At 48.9% G+C, this 21,334-nt stretch overlaps 1 protein-coding gene across 3 annotated transcripts in view; it reads left to right on the top strand.

Annotated features, from left to right (window-relative positions):
• The first annotated feature begins 474 nt into the window (after nt 1-474).
• LOC144729490 (ras association domain-containing protein 1-like) overlaps nt 475-21,334 on the top strand; it is a 44,648-nt gene continuing 23,788 nt past the window's right edge. The window contains exons 1-3 of one of the 3 annotated variants that reach the window (XM_078609821.1): nt 475-775; nt 4,734-4,826; nt 7,674-8,467. In XM_078609821.1, the coding sequence (XP_078465947.1) occupies nt 8,336-8,467 (132 nt within the window). In that variant the 5' untranslated portion in view covers nt 475-775; nt 4,734-4,826; nt 7,674-8,335. Of the gene's footprint in view, nt 776-3,472; nt 3,621-4,733; nt 4,827-7,673; nt 8,468-21,334 lie in introns of those variants that run through there. The other 2 variants (XM_078609820.1, XM_078609822.1) reach the window with 2 other exon arrangements.

Here is a 21,334-nt window from a genome sequence, read left to right as displayed (position 1 = left end):
TCAAACCCCCCCCCTCTCGTCACACATCGTCACAAATGTCTGACCCCCCCCCCCCCCTAGGTGCGTGACGTAATTTATGAAAATATACGGAATAGACAACGTTTCCGGCAATGGTCCTTCACAACATAATCTCTCTGGCCATTCACTGGCCACTCTATGTGCTATGAAGAAGGGCCATTGCCCGAAACGTCGCCTGTTATAGAAGCTTACTTTTGAGGCCACAACACTGTCGGAAAAGGTGAATGGTGGGCGGGGTCAAACGGGGAGGGGGCGGGTTCTGGGGGGAGCCAGTGGGCGTAGACCAGACGCGGTGTCTAGGGCGTGGCTCTAGCCCCGGGAGGCCGCGAGCTGATTGGCTGCTGGGCAGGTAGGGGGAGGCGGCGCCGCGCGGGTCACGTGGCTGCCGCTTCCCTGGCGCGGCGTCACTGGCACGTGCGCGGCGACACGTGCGGCACGCGGCGAGAGGCGCGCGCGCGCAGACACGGAGCCCCCCCCCCCGGCTTACGCAGCCCACGGAGATATGCGACGGCCCCGGGTACGTGCTCAGCATCGGGCGTCTTGCTTGGCCTCTGTACAGCAGGCAGCAGCACAAGCCGGCTAATGCCGAGTGGCCGATACGGTCGTGAGCGCACCAATATTGGTTGTTTGGCTGCTACGGAGACGACTGCTGCTGCTGCTACAATCGACTGCCGCTCTCTCCTCCCATTGCCAAGAGGCTGCGAAGACAAACCTGGGATTATTTTTCCTGCACCAGGCTCAACGTTTCTGTATGCAGGTGAGTGCGTGATTGATACAGAATTACAACTGAAATTCACGATCCTCGTTTACCATTGCACCTAACACAGCCCTGCTAACAATCCACCGCTGGATGAAGTAAATATAATCCACGCAGCGAGCGGTTTCGGCTGGTTATTTGACCATACAGTACTTAACTTCACCTGGTCAGTGTTGGTTAGTGAAGATGGTTAAGGCATAGACGTGTGAGCATAGCATAGTATAATAATTGTTTGAGTTGAACTATCCGCCCACCAACTGCCACGTAACCTATACCACATGTTATACAATGGTGGTAATTTCCATGAATATCGTCACAACACCTTCATTAAATTTCGATTTAAAGCTTTCGTGACTGCAGGGATTCATCTTCTTGGTTCTTTCGGTAAAGTCACGTAGAAGGGAAGTAATAAAATAATAAAAATAAAACATAATAAAACAATTCTCACGACGTTTCGGCCACAACGCAAGCAGCCATCCTCAGGCGAAGAATGAAACACCCCAAGCTTGGAGCGTATATTTAAGCTGGGTTAGAGGGGGGGGAGGTGGGAAGAAGAGCGCCTAAACAAAATAATTTGCATATCAAGAGGAATTCAGCATATGGAAAATGCGTAGGAGGTGGGCGGGGGGGGTTCCAAATCAATACTATGCCCGTGCATTATGCAGGATTAGCAGCATCAAAGGGGGGGGGGGAAGGGGGGGAGCATTAACAAAGGAAAGGAATGTTAATAGTATGTAGCTGTAGTTACTAAACAACCACGTAAAAAACTACAGTATAAACTGCATGACAAACTAAAGTATAAACTACATAGCATCATCAGTAAACTTACTATACTCTACAATAAGCTGAGTTACTAACAGTAAGTAATACATGAAAAATTCTACGTTGTAAAAAATTATATAATATGCTTCCATCTAAACTTTATTCTCTTACATCACACGCGTCTATACCGTACTATATACTTCCATAGGCAAAACCAACATTAAATTACATACTGTATTGCTATAAACCACCCTATACCTTATACATTTTTAATATAACACTATGTATTATTCTACCCACCCTAATGTGTATCAAAATGGTTTATTACGTCCTTCCAGTGATTGCTAAGCCAGAATCCATCTTCTCGGTTAAAATTGTCTCTGTGTTTGTAAATGTGGATCGCCTCATGTACGAATCTCTCATGATAGCCAGATGGCTTGCAGAGAACCTCTGTCTTGGAGAAGTCAATGTCATGTGAGCCCACTGAGTTGTAACAGTGATCTGCCACGGCTGAGGTGTTTGTCCTACAGTGTTTCAGGTCAGCTTTATGTTCACGGATGCGGTCCGAGACATGTCGTTTGGTTTCCCCAATGTAACTGCTACCACAGAGGCAACTTAGTTTGTAGACACCAGGGTACTGTATGTCTGGAACCACATCTTTTACAGACGGTACCAGATCACGGATTTTATGTACTGTGTTGAATCGGACCTGGATCTTGTGTTTAATCAGGATTTTGGAGATCTTACCCTACATTGCTGGGGTCACAAAAAAGATCTCCAAAATCCTGATTAAACACAAGATCCAGGTCCGATTCAACACAGTACATAAAATCCGTGATCTGGTACCGTCTGTAAAAGATGTGGTTCCAGACATACAGTACCCTGGTGTCTACAAACTAAGTTGCCTCTGTGGTAGCAGTTACATTGGGGAAACCAAACGACATGTCTCGGACCGCATCCGTGAACATAAAGCTGACCTGAAACACTGTAGGACAAACACCTCAGCCGTGGCAGATCACTGTTACAACTCAGTGGGCTCACATGACATTGACTTCTCCAAGACAGAGGTTCTCTGCAAGCCATCTGGCTATCATGAGAGATTCGTACATGAGGCGATCCACATTTACAAACACAGAGACAATTTTAACCGAGAAGATGGATTCTGGCTTAGCAATCACTGGAAGGACGTAATAAACCATTTTGATACACATTAGGGTGGGTAGAATAATACATAGTGTTATATTAAAAATGTATAAGGTATAGGGTGGTTTATAGCAATACAGTATGTAATTTAATGTTGGTTTTGCCTATGGAAGTATATAGTACGGTATAGACGCGTGTGATGTAAGAGAATAAAGTTTAGATGGAAGCATATTATATAATTTTTTACAACGTAGAATTTTTCATGTATTACTTACTGTTAGTAACTCAGCTTATTGTAGAGTATAGTAAGTTTACTGATGATGCTATGTAGTTTATACTTTAGTTTGTCATGCAGTTTATACTGTAGTTTTTTACGTGGTTGTTTAGTAACTACAGCTACATACTATTAACATTCCTTTCCTTTGTTAATGCTCCCCCCCTTCCCCCCCCCCCTTTGATGCTGCTAATCCTGCATAATGCACGGGCATAGTATTGATTTGGAACCCCCCCCGCCCACCTCCTACGCATTTTCCATATGCTGAATTCCTCTTGATATGCAAATTATTTTGTTTAGGCGCTCTTCTTCCCACCTCCCCCCCCTCTAACCCAGCTTAAATATACGCTCCAAGCTTGGGGTGTTTCATTCTTCGCCTGAGGATGGCTGCTTGCGTTGTGGCCGAAACGTCGTGAGAATTGTTTTATTATGTTTTATTTTTATTATTTTATTACTTCCCTTCTACGTGACTTTACCGAAAACACCTTCATTGTTGTCAACTTCATGGTGACATCATCGGTGTCACGCCCCGTGCGATGGACTTTAGACACCCAGGTGCTGCAGGTGCGGCGTGTGCATTGACGTCTTCTGTTCACGTCCTACTCCCACGTCGCTGTGTCCTATATCCACGTGGGCTGTGATGGGCTGTTTGGATGATGTGTACAAGTGAGTGCCTATTTGTTGTGTTTGTGAAGTTGCAGTGTATGGGCTATAAGTATGTGATTTGTGCATATTCCGTAAGTGTGCAATGTGTAATCGTAGTTTGTGCACATGCAAGTGTGTGTATATGTGTGTGCCCGTGTGCTGTGAATGTGCTGTATGTGTGAATTAAATGTGCACACTATACAACACGTGCTGGGAATGTCTGTGCTGTACGTGTGGGTGCTGTGAATGTGTTTGGTGCTTTCTGTGCTCGTTGTGTTGTGGATGTCCCGTGTGTTGTTCAAGTCTCCACGCGTCTGTTGTTTGTGGTGTGAATCTGCATGTGTTGTACATATGTGAATGGTGTATGTTGTATGTGCTCGCTATGTTGTGAATGTGTTTTACATGTCACTGTTTATGCCCTCTAGATGTACCATAATGTGCTTACTGTATGCCCAATATGTGTGATTAATGTAGTTGGTTTGGTACTGTATACCAGGATGGCTGTCAATACATTAAAAGCTGTGTCCATGTGCGCTCTGCACCATTGGCCTGCACGTCTGTTGTCATTGCATGCGCTTCTCTATGAAGCGATGTGCCTGCTAAATGTGTGTGCTCTGAATGTAATTACTGAAGTGACTTGTAAATGTGCTCAATGCCCATGTGTGCTCTGGTATTGCGTTAAGTCTCCATATGTGGCCGAGTCGTGTGTGTGTGTATACACGTTTGGTCGTTTGCTTTGAATTTGATGGATAGATGCATGGGTTGTGCTCTTTGCATTGCTGTAACTTAATGTGTATTGTGTGTGCTGTGTATGTGCTGTGTGCGTGCTGTGTGTGTGCTATGAGTGTGTCTTGTATGTGACATGAATGCGTGTCTCATCTCTGCTGTAAGTAGAACATCATACACTGCATGACAGAGTATGTGTTGTGTCTACGTGCAGAACGTGATGTGCTGGAAACAATGCGAACACACTGTTTGTGCTGGCGATAGTGGACGACAAGTCCCTCTTCACCTAAATAATATCCTCCACAAAACACTGGTATAGGGACTTCACGACCACCTTGTATGTTCAGCAATTTTTTAACATTGTATGTGCTGTATTGTATTTTGCTACGGTGTGTGTGCCTCCCCTAGGTGCAGTTTGTAAACATCGCCACTAGGGAGACAAAGGCGGCCGGGCGTGGTGCTGGCCACCCACCCCCTCGTGTGCCGTGCCGGGCTTCATAGGTGCTACTCGCTAACAGCACTTGCCCCTACAGTCTGTTAAGGTTATCCGGGGGCTCTTTGTCTAAGTCCAGCATATCCACGTTCATTCCCTTTGTTATTCCACTGCTGCACGATGACCTTCCCATGCCGTGGGTGGTTATTGCCGAAGGTGGTTACCATGGCCATTGGAGCACAGAAGTAGAGTACAACAATGTGTTTGTCTGCAGTGCCTTCTTGCTGTCTCACCACAACGCCTGCTTAGTTTGAGAAATATGATGAGATCGGGTGCATTCCGGGTGCATTCCGGGTGATTTGGTCATTTGCTAAAAGTTCATATTTGGAAGTGTTACAACTTACAACATTACAGCCTAAACAGCGTCCAGATCAACGCTCATAACGCTTCGATGAAAGGGATATGGGTCACGCGTCGTCAATGTTGAATCATTACCCGTGTGTCTGGTGTGTTTCAAGGTTAGGTTAGGATGAGGTTTATTGGTGTGGCGTGTTTTGACAAGTGTCCAGGGCTGGCGTTTATTTTTACGCAAGTCGTGTGCATGGTACTTGTACTCTCTGTCAACTTGAGTCACCTCATTCATCCATACATCGTAGCGCGTCCTCGTCCAGACACACGCAGGGGACAAGTTGGGGAGCACGCCACTCGGACGTGGGGGCTGCCACCTCGATTGTTTTCTCAAGGATCGTCCTCTTATTTGGATAGGTGGTCTTGAGATATAATTTGGCAATCTTAGGACATTAGAGTCCCTGCCTGCTATGGTCAGTTGTATAGTTGTAATAATCATGATCGTTAGACACACCACTCAAGACGATGCTTTCACACGCAGTGGTCTCCCCTGTTCAGCGATTGTGAGAAAACCTTCGTCCCATAATGTGGCCCAGTTTTTGCTCTGAGTACTGATGCGGCATTTTTGCTTACGACAAAAATTCACAAATGTCAGCAGCATGGGTTGACTTCTCCCAGCACACGAAACCCAGTGACGTCTATACGCCTACGCCTGGTACTCATTTAATTCTGTGCCGAGTTGATTTTTCTACCTTTACCATAAGAATGCCAATTATACATCTGCAAAACACTACTTAGCTGCCCCAAACTGTGTACACAGGGCATTCACAAGCGAAGCCAAGCGCCCTCTCTCCTGGTGAAAAGCACCACCACAGAAGCCACACGGTCACTGGTTACTTGGCAACGTTTGCCATGGGGTGATTGGTTTGTTTACTTGGTTAATTACTGTTTGCTGGCTGCGACCGGGTCTCGAACCTGGTTCGGGAGTTAATAGGCCAAGCTGGTCGGACCTGTTGGCTGTCACACTCGATACGCGTTCCCAGGACAAGCGAACGCCGCAGTAATCTGAGCCAAAGTGCAAACCATTCTCTGGCAGCTGTTGCTCTTCAGGTTTCAGAACACTTTGGTGCAAACGGGCTGCACTTGCTGCAGGAAATGCGTTTCCCTGGTGCCAGAAGTCAAGCAGTGTTTTTGGTTTTCAAGCCGTGAATGTGCTACAGAAATGTATTGTAAAGAAAATATTAAATAGTTGAAAGCCAAAATGCATTGTGGATGGATCACGGAGTTAGCCAGACCGTTGGCGCTGTGGTTCGAGTGAGCAACTCAGAGATGGAAGTTTTCTAATTTCAAGGCTTAGTTTGGGGTCTGATCAGCCATTCTTCTCTCCGGGGGCAATAAAACGAACACCTCTCTTTGGGGAGTCAACATAGGTCATCATGATTGACCCTCACCAATGTTCTGGGCAAGGCTGCTAATGGAGATACACTGACCCATTGCTTGTTTCAACAGGGAAACACTCTAATGTTTTAATAATATTTCTATGTTGTCATTCATAACATTTATATTGTGATGTACGGTATGTGTGCGTCGCTAGGAATACCTGTTTTTTTTCAAATGCATAACCTGATGCAGTACAGTCGTGCTTTATATTCTGAGTAAATACCTGTCCACGACACACCCAGTTTCGCAAACACACCCATATCCAGAAGAGTCTACAGCCGAGTCTACACACACTCACATTCACACAATACATACAGCATACAATACAAAGATCCCCCATGTAGCCTTAACAGGCTGCTGGGACAAGTGCTGTTAGAGAGCACCTAAGAAGGCTGGAAAGGCACACAAGGGGGTGGGTGGCCAGCACCACGCTCGGACGTCTTTGTCTCCCTAGTGGTGATGTCTACACATCGCACCAGGTACCCATTTGAGCCTGAGTTGACCTAGGGGAGGCCCAGGACCAGTAAAGATATTCGTCATCGATGTTGGTTGTGAGTGGGAATGGAACTCAGGTCGTCAGTTTCAGAGTGCAATGCGCTAATCGCTGCCCTAGGCTCCCCACACGAACACTCGCTCACAGAAACACCCGGGTGACATATGACGCATTTACCGTAGTTGTGTAGGATGTTGCTTAAGAGGGCGCTATTATTGCAGTTCCGTGGTTGTGCTGTTTAGCTCTCTTGTGTCGTTCAGCATGATGTCCGACGTTTCTCTCCACGTGCTGGGAGCTTCCTCAGGAACTCAGTGGAGCAGATCACACCAGCAGGGGCTCCCAGCACATGGAGTGCAGAGCTGTGTGTTTCGAGTCGTTCCTTGGCGGGAGTTGCCGGGGCTGTTCTCCGATGCGACGCTGCACTCCGTCAACCGTGGGGAATTCCACGATGTCGTTAATATGCCTCACGCCGCGACTCCAATGGCAAAAGCGGGACCTATTTCACTGATAAAACACAAAAACGTCAAAAATACATTACGAGCGTGCAGCAGTTGTTGTAAGGCAGCGACGTAGTGGCAACGAAGCGCTCCCAAACCCTCTAACACTCTCTCTGACTCTGTCGTTTAATTTGCAGCTCGCCAGGATGTGCAAGAGTGAGAGAACTGCAAGATTGAACTCAAGCAGCCACAATCGAAATGCCTCTGTACGCTCACCTCCCACAAATGACAGCCGATTAATTAAACCGTAGCCATCTCTGCCTTGCGTGATATTGTAGGAAGACCTCGCATCTCCACCTCCGAGAGGGAGCCCTTCAACGTGATTCCCATACCGTTTGCACGACAAGTTCTTCCTGGAAGACACGTGACTCGGTGAGAGTTGAGCACAGTTCTGCTCGTCCTGCAAAGGGAACGCCTTGACCCAGACATCCGTACGCAGAAGGAAGGACGTGACATCTACGACTACGGCACCTCGCTACCCGTGTGCTGGATGCTTGGCCAAAGGTAGAGGAATTACCCGCAGCTTGCCCGGTGAGAGTGAGTTGGCTTTCGCCCATTCTTTTTTCAACACCCAGTGCCTTAATTCCCAAACTTAAGGCTGGTGCCGCGTTATTGAGCAACGCCGAGACGCACGGGCTCCAGGACGTCTCGCGAGACACGGAAGACGGGAGATCGTGAAGCGAGCTGCGGTGGCGCGAGAGGTGTGGGGGCGGCGGTGCTGTTGTGGGAGGGAGTGTGGGGCTGGGGCCTGGAGGCCACAGAGCCTGCTGCCAGTCTCCTATGAGTTGGCGCGGTCGCCATGAGCAGCGGGTATTGCACGCTGGAGGAGGGCCTGGAGATTGAGCAGTTCTACACGGCCAAGGGCACACTGCCCACGAGCACCAAGAGCTGGGAGCACGCGGCGGTGGAGCAGGCTGGAGCATCTGAAAGAGTGAGTGACTGTGTGTGCATGTGTGTATCCTTGTGCGCTACGAGCCCTGGGAGCCGGGTTCGATTCCCACTCGTGGTCAATACCAGTGACGATTATCCGAACCTGTCCTGGGAATTATAAGCACGTTGCAAATCTGTGCACGTGTGTGGACATTAGTTATCTGTGCTTCTTTACAAATGCTCGCGTGCGTCGATGGAACTGCACAAGGGGGGAGTGGCGACGTTGTGTTAGTAGCACACCGCAACTCCTTCTTTCCGCCATGGTTCAATTCCTGGCTATACACTCCAGCTGTGGCAGTCGCGGCAAAAATACACTTGCCTCTAACCTCCCATAACAAAAAGCTCAACACATTTGTCAATTAAACTGGCCGAAAAGGGAAAAAAATGTTTCATATAAAGTGACATTTCTTGCAAAAACTCATCATTTTTTTGCTATGAACAACATCCCTTGCCAGGGACGTCCCTGCAGGTTGACTCAGCCCCGCACAGGTACCCGGCGTGGCGCATTGACATCAGCCCTCGGAATACCAAGGCAGCCCGGCGCACTGCTGCCTATCGCACCTTCGTGTGTGCTGTTCTGGCCTCAATAGGCTCTCAAAAGGTCCTCAATAACAGGGTTTGATCCACCCATCACCTTGGTCTATAGGGGCTAACGGGGGATCATTGATCGTGGTGACTCTCTTCGCCCAGCCGGGGTGCGTGTGGTGCAGCTGCCACTCTTCCCAGGCTTATTGAGCTGAACTCGCATCGGTCCCGTGACCTACTGGAAAACAGCGGCCTACGTGGCCACAGACCGCACCTATCCTGGCACGAGTGCCACGGTGATGTTACTGCAACTTAGTGGTGAATAATGGCAATTGTGCTTGTGTGAGTGTGTCTAACCAATCATAAAAATCGGTGGCAAATGGTATGTGAGAGTCACTTATTGGCCTCTCCTAGGTTTTCCCAGCCTTAAATGAGTACCTACATTCAACATTGTGTCATCATTCATAACAATAGTAATTTACAACTCTTTGTCAATCCACCAATGAAGGATCCCCGACACCTTTTATCATTGGGGGTTATTTGACCATACTTCACCTAAATGGTCAGTTGCGGGTTAGTGAAGTGGGCCACTGATGTTAGCAGTGGCCAGGGAGTCGAACTCAGCTCGTCGGGTTCAGAGTACACCAGCGCTAACCATTGTGCCACCAGTCCACCGATTGTAAACATTAGCAATGGAGAGACCAGGGTGGCTGGGCATGTGACCACATAGCCCTTTCTTGTGCCACTCTGGTCTTAAGATGTGCTCTCCAATAGCACTTGTTTACTGGCTGTAGACAGCTGCGTGTGTACGTTGTGTATGTGTTCCATACGGCTGTGTGTGTGTGTACACATTGTATATAGGGTCTATGCGGCTGTGTGTGTGTACACATTGTGTATGTGGTCTATATGGCTGTGTGTGTGTGTTGTGTATGTGGTCTATACCGTTGTGTGTGTGCGTTTTGTATGTGTTATATACGGTTGTGTATGTGTGTACACGTTGTGTATGTGGTCTATGAGGCTGTGTGTGTGTGTGTACACGTTGTGTATGTGGTCTATGCGGCTGTGTGTGTACACATTTTGTATGTGTTATATACGGCTGTGTGTGTGCGCGCGTTGTGTATGTGTTCGTGTGCACGGCTCTCTTAACGTTGTAAATGAATCACTGCGGCTGGGGAAGCGTTGGCTGTGTAGGAGGGACGGCGGCACACCGGTGGGGAGACTGCACACAAATGGCTTTTCTCACTAGCACACCTACGCATGTGCACAGACAAAGATCCCCCATGTAGCCTTTAACAGACTCGGGGGCAAGTTTTGTGAGCGAGCATCTATGAAGGCCGGCACAGCACATGAGAGGGGGGGGGTGGGTGGGCAGCACCACGCCGGTCCCCTCTGACTCTCTAGTGGTGATGTTTTATACACCGCGCCAGGTAGCACAGAACGCGTACACGGCTGAGTTGACCCAAGGGAGGTCCAGAACTGGTTCAGATAATTGTCACTGGTTGGTTTTGGCCCGCAGAGAGAATCAATCCTGGGTTGCTGGGTTCTAAAGCGCAGTGCGCTAACCACTACGCTACCGCTCCCCGCATACATACACACTCACGATACAGCCTCATAAAAGTGCACGCTTGAGCAATCTCCCATTGCAGCCTCGGTTCTTTTTCTTTTAGAGCAACGCTTTTGCAATTGGACGTGGGAGAGTGCCCTTGCACATCTTGTAATATCTCCCCACTCGTCAAGCCTGATACATTAGAAGAATAATCTTGACGTGCAGCGACGGAACTTGTGCATGCCGCCCCTGATCCTCTCCTCCCCCTGCGCCCCCCGACCCGTCGCCCCTTCTCGTTCGGCGTGGCCGAGTCGTCTCGGCCATATCCATGACGGCCACATCAGCCGTCACGCTTGCAACATAACAGAGTAGCCCTGGGGTAATGTTCTCATGCTTTGATTACCTGTACGGATAGACGGGCGGGTGTTATACGTTATTGTGAAGTCAACATTATAAAGGGAAATCGAGCACGTGGAGAATGGAGTACAATGCAGGTTGGATCTCATTGGTGGTTTTTGTTTGTGACTTCCATTGTGCGCTAACGAGGCTAATCGTGTTAATGTAATAAGTGGTTTTTTTTATCTTAACCGGTTCTGGGCCTCCACTAGGTCGACTCGGCCTCAAATGAGCACCTGGTGTGGTGTGTAAACATCACCACTAGGGAGACAAATGCGGTCGGGTGCGGTGTCTGGCCAACAACCCCCTCGCGTGCCGTGCCGGCCTTCATGGGTGCTCACTTTGTGTGTATATTTGATGAACCTCTTTCGCACCGTACGTAGCCAACGGTGCTAATCGGAGATACTGGGGAAGGACAACAAAGTAAACACAAAAACCACTTGCCCCAACAGTCTGTTAAGGCTATATACGAGGGATTTTTGTCTTTGGGAGTAGAGAAGACACATGCTCAATGCGGACGGGCGTTATTGACGTGCATTCCGGTAGCTCTGTGTGTCGGTGCGTTGTGAGTTAACTGTGTGTCGGTGCGTTGTGAGTTAGCTGTGTGTCGGTGCATTGTGAGTTAACTGTGTGTTGGTGCGTTGGGAGTTAACTGTGTGTCGGTGCGTTGTGAGTTAACGCGGCAAATGTGCGAAATGGAATTTTGGTCCAGAAGGTGAAAGGTGGCTGAGCCCGATGTGGCTGAGATCCTGAGTCTCTGATTAAATGGGGTCCTCACGTTTAATGAGCTGATGGTCTCAGCCTGCTCATGACCACACAGAAGAAGCATCGTATAAAATCAGGTGGTTATTAATTTGGATTATATTAGCTTTCAGGAATAAAATGTCACGTTTGATTGCCATACGACAAGCGTGCTCGTCGCCAGGGATCTGACTGGGTTCCACCGCCGTGGATGAGCGCAGTGACCCCAGAGGAGCATCTCTGACCTCTCCTTCTGGGGCCGCTGTGTGGCACACAGTGGTGCACTGCTCACGGCGAGAGTTCCGGATCGACTCCTTACACGCGCCTCTTCATATGATGCCGATTTCACACTTGGAATGCACTGTAATTGTGGGGAAAAAATAAAATAATCAAAACCTAAAAGAACAAAACAACACAGTATGTTGATTCCACATTGGCAGCGGTGTACTGTACACACATTTAACAAAAAGGCACTTGCCAGTGACGCTGCCCTACAAGGACAAAATATACAACAGGCGACATTCGAGAATTGGCCCTCTGCTGTGATTTATTTTTAATAAGAGCCGATACAACTGATGAATGAACGACAAAGATCCCCCGTATTGCCTTAACATACTTTTGGGGCAGGAGCACACACACACACGAAGCACACCATACACACGCGTGCGCGAGCACACACAACCGAGCAGATTATTCCACGTAACCGCGGCATGGATCGCGCTCACACTTTTTTAAAGGCACTGAATAAACTTATCAGCAGGTGCGTTGAAAATATTTACGAATGTTTCCTTGTGAAGATGACACGTCTCCCACTGCGGATCGCGGGAGCCCTGGGGACGCGCGTGAGCGACGCGGCTCCTTTCCCACCGCCTGGCACGGAGCGTCTCCGCGGCATGCCCTCGCTGGTGTTGATTGAAGGCGCGCTCCTGGAAATTAGCTTCTCACGCGGCGGCTCGGTGTTCCGTGTTTTAGGCCTTGTGCTTCATGTGGAAAGTGAGTCGGGACAATTACCTGCCTCAGCTCTCGATTCTCGCTTTGAAGTGCTGTCCCCTTCGTTGCCTTTTATTCTAAATAAGCCACGCGTCTCATTCATCTGCGGTTTCTGCGTGGCTGCAAAAAGGAATGTAGAATTTTCACCGCTGATTCAGGAGCGTCGATTTTGCATCTGGCCGGATAGCGCTGTGGCAAAGCATCTCGATTCACAATCAGGAGGCTGTCGGTTCAAACTCTGGCATGGCCAGAACATCCTTTGTTCGTTCTAGTATCGACAAAAACACGTCAACTTTACCAAACTGCCCAATGCCTATTTGACCAGGCCAACTTTAGCGGGCTACACTTGGCTGGTGAGGCTAAAGAAGGTTTACACCGGTTCAGAAATTAGCTGCTTATAAAACCCCAATGCTGTTGGAAAACATTAGTCTACAAGGCTCATAGCTTGATGGACTGAAATGTGATTTTACGTCATGGAGTGAAACAGACACTATCGTCTCTATTTATTATTCTCGAGGTGTTCTATAAAAGCTCCATCTAGGCCCTTCCGCCAGCAATGGCATGGGCAAGCGATTGCAGGGCTTCACCTTTACCGACCCACTAGAGGCCCAGGCCATGGTCACCATGCCACACACTGCCCTACGTGTTGGTTGAGGCCGGGGCGAGTGCCGGGGCGAGTGCCGGGGCGTGTGCTCGGCGAACCCCCGACTCCCCACCGCTGTTTCACCGGATCGGCCCAGGGCCGCCATCGTTGTTTTTAAGGAGCAGGAAAAGCTGTCGGCCTAAGGGAAGAGTGTTTTTTTTTTCCTCCCTCAATTGTTTTTGCAAAACAACACAAAGGTTATGCTGGGAGCAAATTACAAAAATGCATAAGAGCGCTTAAGTTCAAGATGTTTGTGCGCAGGCTGCGCAATCACAGTATCAAGCAAATCGAGTAACAAGGTGGGCAGACAGTGGTCTGTGTACATTGTGCACTTGGGGTGGTTGTATTCCACGCGTCCACTCGCAGCCATTTTGCAAAGCGGTTCATTTTACGCACATCCGACAGCGGCACGGAGTTTACAGAGCACTACGTGGACGCATGCCCAGTGTGCCCCTTTGTTTCGTGTGTGTGTGTTTAGTGTGTGCATGTGCACCAGATTAAAGAGTTACCAGCTGCTTTATAGATGATTAACGTATGGCTCGATATGTCAGCGGTTTTAATAAAGTCCACGGGAGAGGACTGTGGGGCCCCATGCGACCCGCCGTAAAGGTCCTGGGAAAATGAGAAACAAAACTGCTGTAGGCACAGCGGTACATTTGAGCGCCCGGCCTCGGACAAGCACGTTGTGCTCCATCGGAGCCCAGCTGCCGCGATATTGTGTCCACAGCTCCATCGAAGGAGCAAGCCCAGGCCGTGCGGCGGGCGGGCGCCCTGATCTCTGATTGCCACGTGGACCTCTTCGGTGGACGAGTGTCGTGGTCCAACAATGGAGCGGCGCGTTCTGAGAGACGCCTGCATCAATAATAAATTATAATTTATTATGATAATTATCATAATAAATTATAATTTAGTTTGATAATTATCATAACCCCCCCCTCCCCCCGCACTGTGGCAGAGCTCTTGACTCGAAGGTTTGAGTTGAGAGCTTACCTCAGCCCATCATCTCACAAGGGTAGATACAACTTAGTACGTGTGGTGCAATGCAGTGAGGTAGCCTGCTGGCCTCTCCGTGCAGCTCATTAAGCGGTGTTCTTCTTTGCTATACCTGCGTCATTATACTCCGAGCGCTCAAATTTCCTCCCACACTGAAGAAAAGAAGCCAAATACTTGAAAAGGCGCACAGTGAACTTGAGATCCAAAGCAAGGACCCTCGTGAAATTAGCCTCGACAATCCCACCAGGGTTGTGTTTTTGGAGTCGGTGGGGGGGGGTAAAGATCTGAAACGCGCGCTACTTACAGAGCGGCGTCTCAGCGCGAGCGTCTTCACCCTGATGTGCGCAGATGTCGCGCTCGCGACACAGTGGGCCGCACGGCTCCTTACGCTCGCGATAAGGGCCCCTCGGGTTGAAGTGTGAGTTATCGTGCGAGTCCTCTCTTCCTGTTGCGCTGCTTGTTTAGAGCGGAAACCGCATTTGCAAAAAACCAAAAAACAACCTCTCAAGCTGTCACGAGCGATAGGCGCCGTTTCCCATGCTCACTGCGGGGTTTCCTCACTGTGCAGATGCTTCCCCGGAGCTTCCTGCAGCCACGGAGGCCTCCGCCCCTGAGCAGCGTTGACTTGCATGTCGTTTACACCGCGGGCCGTTCGCGCTACGCCGACTTGAACCGTCAAGCACGGCATTGACCGTTGTGGTCTCGGTTACTTACTTGGGAAAAGCCACGCGGCCTAACCAGCTGGCAGGCTCGTGGAATTAAAGCGACTGTCAGAAGGCTGCAGGGACAATGCAGTCGGTTGGTTGATCTTCGACCTTCACGGAGTGTCTTACAGCCACCTCGACCTGAGCCCAACGAGCGGCATTCGCTTCCAGATTGTTGTGCCGTGGTCCACGCAAGCTGCACGCACGGAGCTGTCAAGTCCAAGGGCAGTATCGGCAACTCGGGTCTCATTGGAATCGGAGTGACCTCCACGGTCACAGGGCCATGGGAAGTTGCATTTGGTCAGTCAGCCTCGGACCGTTGGCGAATGGCAATGTACGATGATGCATGGAGCCGTCCACGTGTCAAAGATTACAACAACTCCCTTTGTGTCCCCTAGCGTTGTAACATTAAGTCACATCAGCAGATTCACTTTTACTCTTCATTGTTGCTCCACAGAGTGAAAGACAATGGACATTCTGGTAGAATTCAGCCAGAGCGACAGCGCCATGGTCCATTTCAAGTGTCTTCCCTGCCCAAACGAGAGATGAGATGGCAATTAACTCCACTGGTACAAATTCCACATTCCCAGGGCAAGGGTATTACGACTGTTCAATGCCAACGAAGTGCTTCTCATATCAAGTCCAATGAATTTCCACAATTAATATTTTGCGGAATATTGATATATATTTTTAAAATCTAGAATCCATAGCAGCATAATTTTGTATTATCTCTAGGCATGCAAGGTGTTGTCGGCACTGTAGTCTTGAGCTGTGAGGTGGCCATAAGATAGTAGTTCAGCAGTGAATTCTTGAATCTCTCTGTATGACACTTTGTATTTATGGGTTTTCTTTGGATACCTCCCTCAGGAAGCCAAACACTCATTCATAGATTCGGCTAAACGTCCAATTGCAAGACCCTCCTGAATTTTTTTATCAGAATTCCCCTCCGAGGCTTTTATAGGTAAAACAGAGGAAATTATTGCTACAAGCATCACCATAAATAGTAAACGATCGATTCCTACACACGAGTACTTATGGTGAGCATAACAAGCAACGCTGATCGAGGAGTCATTTTCATCGTGACATTTCATCGACCCCACTGGGACGATGAACTGAATCAATCCCCGGTCAGGATTTGAACTCGGAAACCCTCCTCCGATGGGACGTGGGCGCTTCTCCCTCCACGGGGCCACCCAGCTGAGGATGGCCGCACTGTACAGTGTTCCCGAGTTGAATGATAACCTTCGCTTTAGAATCTGTTCAAAGCCCTATAGTGATACACCTGTGTATACATTAATGCATTATTTCACTGTATACATAAGCAAGCGTTACCATGCCGTCAGCAGCAGCAGCAGACACCATGACTGTTTCTCTCTATTGAGAAACCAGAAACCACCGTGCTGTTGCTATGCGGGACGAGCGGGGGGCATGGCGAGACACGGGTGGAGTTGCCGGGGAGGCGTGCGCCATGGTGGTGTATGGCGGATTACAAGTTGCTGCTGTAGTTGGATTATTCAAGGCGGGTTCTGGGGATCCTGTATCGTTGTTCGGTATGAATTCACCTCCTCCTGCGCCTTTCCCCTGGCCACTGCAGCCAGACGGCGGCAGGTACGCTGCACGCGGCTACCGCCTGTGGTCCAGCACGGTGGAGCGAGGGTTGGTGGATCGCCACACACTAATGTTGTGGAGCTCCGTCCCGTGGGTGTCGGTGTCGAGGGGGTGCCATACCCTGGCTCGTCAGGAGAAGGCAGGACAGCAAGTGGGCTAATGTCCACCTGCTCCTTCTAGACGGATAGAGTGTTCCCTCTCGCACTGCTGGGTTCTCTACGCGTCCTACAATTCAGTGTAGCGTTCTTGGATAAACAATATTTATAAATAAATATTGTATTAAGTAGATGACTGATTCAGGACCATGGTTCCAATCGGGGATTGATGCTCAATTGTTGCCGCCTTATTGGTGTTGGTTTGATTGCCGTCCTGTTTGTACGATTTGTCGCTCTCTTTGTCTTAAGTGTAATTTGTATACATCGTTAATTTATGATCTCTTGGTTTTGTGCGTAAGCTGCCCGTGTCGGGACTCGTCAACGTTTGATGACCCCTCGATGCGCGGCCATGTTGCTGTGCGCCCTGTGTCCGTTTGTGTCGCCGATCTCCAACACAAGGGGCTGCACTGCTCACTGAAATTTCCCACCAAATTCTGCATCTCGTGACATGACCCCGATATCACGACGTGAAGAAATTGTGGGAAAAAAGTGGATTTTTTGTTGTTGTTGTTAATGACTGACAATCCAGGGTTGTTGCTTAATACACTCGCATTGGCCACGTAAGACATTCGGCACCGCTAACTTTTTGCCACCATACGTTGCACCAATCTCTACTCTCTAAGTGGGTTCATGGTCTTCGAATTAGGCTCAGTGTGAAACTTACAGCTCTGATATTTAAAAGCCGGCCTTTGCCGATTGGTTGAATGGTGACCAAGCACCAGTTCAGATATCACTCGCCACTGATTTTAGCTACTGCCAGGAATCAAACTCAGGTTGCTGGGTTCATAGCGCATTGGCTGGTTTTTCAAAGTAAACACCGGAGGGGTAGAGAGGGTGGTGGTTATCACGCTGCACTACGAACCCAGACAACTTGCGTGGCAATCAGTGGCAAGAAATACCTGAACTGGACCTGCTCCCGCCATCCCCCACCACCTCCACCGCCCTCCCAACCTTCACCAAAACACAGTGACCGGTACGTGGACGTGCGGTAAAACGAGCCCGCATGACTGGTAGGGCATAGGCAAGGCATTCATCGAGCAGTGGATTGACAAATTCTATAAGAAATATGATAATCGGCTGATTTTCTCCACCTTCAAGAGATATGACTTGCAAATGAATTCTGCCGTTGTGCCTTTGCAGTGACTCCGGTTCCGTCGCCGCGCGCTGCTCCGGGCCCTGTTTTCTCTCCGGTTCTCGCTCGCTACGTGACCCGCACCGCTGATGTTCGTGTTCCACCGTGCGCAAAGCGCATCACTAACACCGGACTAACCGGAAAGGTGGATTTTGTATTCTTGCGATGTAAAAATGAGGGTTTTACAAAATGAAAATGCACGCTTCATTTATTATTCATTGCAACAAAATCTGAGGAAATGTTTTAATGGCGATGACGCTTAGTGTTTATTTAGCTGATATATGTTTTTCAATCAACTTGTTCCATCGCTGATGATTAGCCATATGCTTATATGATGTTTATGCTCAACATAACAGCTTCAAAATAATTACAGGTTTATTTTTATATTGTCACTGCGAGGAAAGGAAGATGGATTTCTTCAGGAAATAAGATTTCTACCCTTCGTTTATGTGGGGCACACTGTTGGAAAATACGATTGATCATCAACAAACGTGCCCTTTCCACTGCCTCCCCATGCCAATGCCATCCCTCACAGTTCTGCAATGCCATAATCCATCTCGTGCCTGCACTTGAACTCATCTCATCGCTCCATCTCCACGATGGTCGTGTTCTCGGATGTGTTCTCTCCTTGGAATGCCATTCCATTGGCAGTCTTGTCCATCAGCTGTCATGCCTTGTAGCCATGTGTCCTGCCCAAAGGCAGCTTACGTTCCTAAGCAGTCAAAATTATGTCTCTTCTGTGAAAAGAACGCTGTCATGTGATGAATTTAGCACGCTCGGGAGACCACTTCCTCTGGGTGTCTATGCTTCTCTGCGGATACATGTAGATGAGAGGAAGAATCCATCAGTAGATGACTGCAGTTTCCACGGATCGACTTGGGGGGCACGGATTTTGAGAGTTGGAGATAATAGGGCCCCGGATAATAAGAGAAGCTGCACTGTGCATCGATTACAAAGCAATTGTGTCTGGCCAGGTGGCTCTGTGGACCCAGCCATAGGAGTGTGGAGTTTCCACCACTGGCTCAGAGCCATCAGTGAGAATGAGGAGCACCCCACACTTATTTGGGCATGGGAAGACCTTCACTTTGGCTTTGTTCACCATGCATGCACACCCTCTCTTGTTAGATCTTGGTTTGAGCCTGGTTAGGACTTGGATGCCAGGTGTTATAGGCTTGCGGTAGTAGGTAGTCAGGAGATAGTAGTACAGCCATGGATCCTTGACTATCTGTGTGGAGCTTTGAGCACTACCTCCCTGCATGTGGATTTTCTCTGCGTACTCTAATTTACTCTATCACCCAACACCAGAAATGTTTGAGATTTAGCGATCCTTTTAGGGGTGATTCAATAATTTTATTTACTTTTTGATAATGCTGTATATTCTTATTCTGTGCTGTAAATACTTAGATTCGACAGTATTTGTGTCCTATAAACACTCTACCGTAACAATTACATGTTGGAACTTTGTCAGTCCACTGCAGGATGAAGGCCTCCATATAACATGTCGATCATGAAGGGGGTTGTTTGACCATACTTCACCACGCTGGTCAGAGTGGGTGGGGGCAGGGATGCGAGGTCACGGGGTTCACAGTGCAGTGTCACGAACTGCCCCACCCCAGTAATTCATCGTAATTAGTGATACATTATTAAATGTATATTATTGTTATTTAAAAGCGTGAGCAGTACCTGAGAGAATCTGTGCAAGTCACCATTGATCGCATCAAAGATCTCAGAAGTAACCGAGGCATGAAGCTATTTTTATAAAACAGTTCTGACCTTTCAGTGCCCTTTTTTGTGCAAAGTTGTCGTGTTCGCGTACTCCAAGGCTGTGTCGCCAGCCTTGAGCCATCCAAGTCCTCTGTGTGGATCGTGAAACGGTGGTGAAACTTGAAAGAGGCGGCTGCGAAGATCACGTGGAGTAGCCCGAGACCTGCGTGTGTAATGGGGCTCCTGTTTTGTCCCCATTTTACTGAATTATTCATGTGGCCTGCATGTCACCAGGATTATCGTTCTGCATTGTGTTTCCGGGCTGTACCGCGCGTTGGGTGCCGCGGTGGTGAGATGTTAACTACCTCACCTGGTATATGGGAGGTCACGGGTCCTCCGGGTTTTCCATCCACATTTAGAATCAACGTACGTTTAGAGTATTTGTCTGCAGTAAATTCATGTGTGATGAGCCACTTTGTTGAGCTATCATTTGTGGCCAAGTCGCTTCTGAAAAAGAGTGATATAGCTCAGTGGGCCTTACCTGGTTAAGTAATAAATAGTTTAGTTTAGTTCGGCATTTCGCTCCACGTGCCAGGAACTCTTTCTGAAACGTTCGGTTCCCTCAGGAGCGAAACGTCAGACATCGCGCCAAGTAGCGCGCGATACGACCCGAGACCCCACGCAGTGGAACATTACTCATCCACTCACCGCGCGGTTCAACTCAGAACCAGCAGCGCCTTCTCCCGGCTTCTACGGTTCAACTCAGAACCAGCAGCGCCTTCTCCCGGCTCCTACGGTTCAACTCAGAACCAGCAGCGCCTTCTCCCGGCTTCTACGGTTCAACTCAGAACCAGCAGCGCCTTCTCCCGGCTTCTACGGTTCAACTCAGAACCAGCAGCGCCTTCTCCCGGCTCCTACGGTTCAACTCAAAACCAGCAGCGCCTTCTCCCGGCTCTTACGAGCAGGGGGGCGGCACTCACATCCATTGATGGTCCTGAGCCAGGAGCTGGTGCCTTCCACATTCCCATTATGGGGCCACGAATCTGTAGCGGAGACGACATGTGTCCTCTTTCATCCACAGCCATTGATTGACTTACAAACCTCACTTTGTCAAGCGTCCTTGACTTTCAGAGGCTCAGTGTCTGCTGTGAAGTGCTTTTTGGCAGAGAAGGCTTGGCTCACAAGGCTGTTGACCACACTTACTGACCAGCAAACATTCTTAAGGAGCGTGTTGACCGCACTCAACCTGTCCGTGGCTCAAGACTACCAACAGACCAGGGTAGCACCCGCCGTACATTGCAGCAGGAAGACATGGCGACTTCTTGTGACAGTATTTAAACCTCACTCGGTCAAACTACCTCATTGTGCAATCACAGCTATGTTCAACTGTAAGATAAAACACTCAATCCAACACACTCACATGTTAGCCCAGGTTGCAGGGTAGAGGAGTTGTATCTACAAGGGCAGCTTCTGTCGTGTCTGGTTCCAAAGCCGCTACACTGAAGCTGCTGTTGGCCTGCTACTTGCGGATAATAGGATGAGGTTACCGCTCATAATTGAAGAATTTATATCCGGGAATAACACGCGGATATTGGGACGATTGTCGCAGTTCACAAAAGTTTCCAAGGATCAATTGGGTGGACATTGCTGGTAATTCGTGTGTGGGGGGAATTGATCAAGTGCTTCTCCGCGTGATCTGTGGTGGGGGATGCAGAGGCTGTGACGCCCTTC

This window comes from Lampetra planeri, chromosome 32 (genome assembly GCF_965212315.1).
Source record: "Lampetra planeri chromosome 32, kcLamPlan1.2.h2, whole genome shotgun sequence".
Lineage (NCBI taxonomy): Eukaryota > Metazoa > Chordata > Hyperoartia > Petromyzontiformes > Petromyzontidae > Lampetra > Lampetra planeri.
The sequence above is the reverse complement of the archived record's forward strand: the minus strand, read 5'-3'. Positions and strand labels throughout refer to the sequence as shown.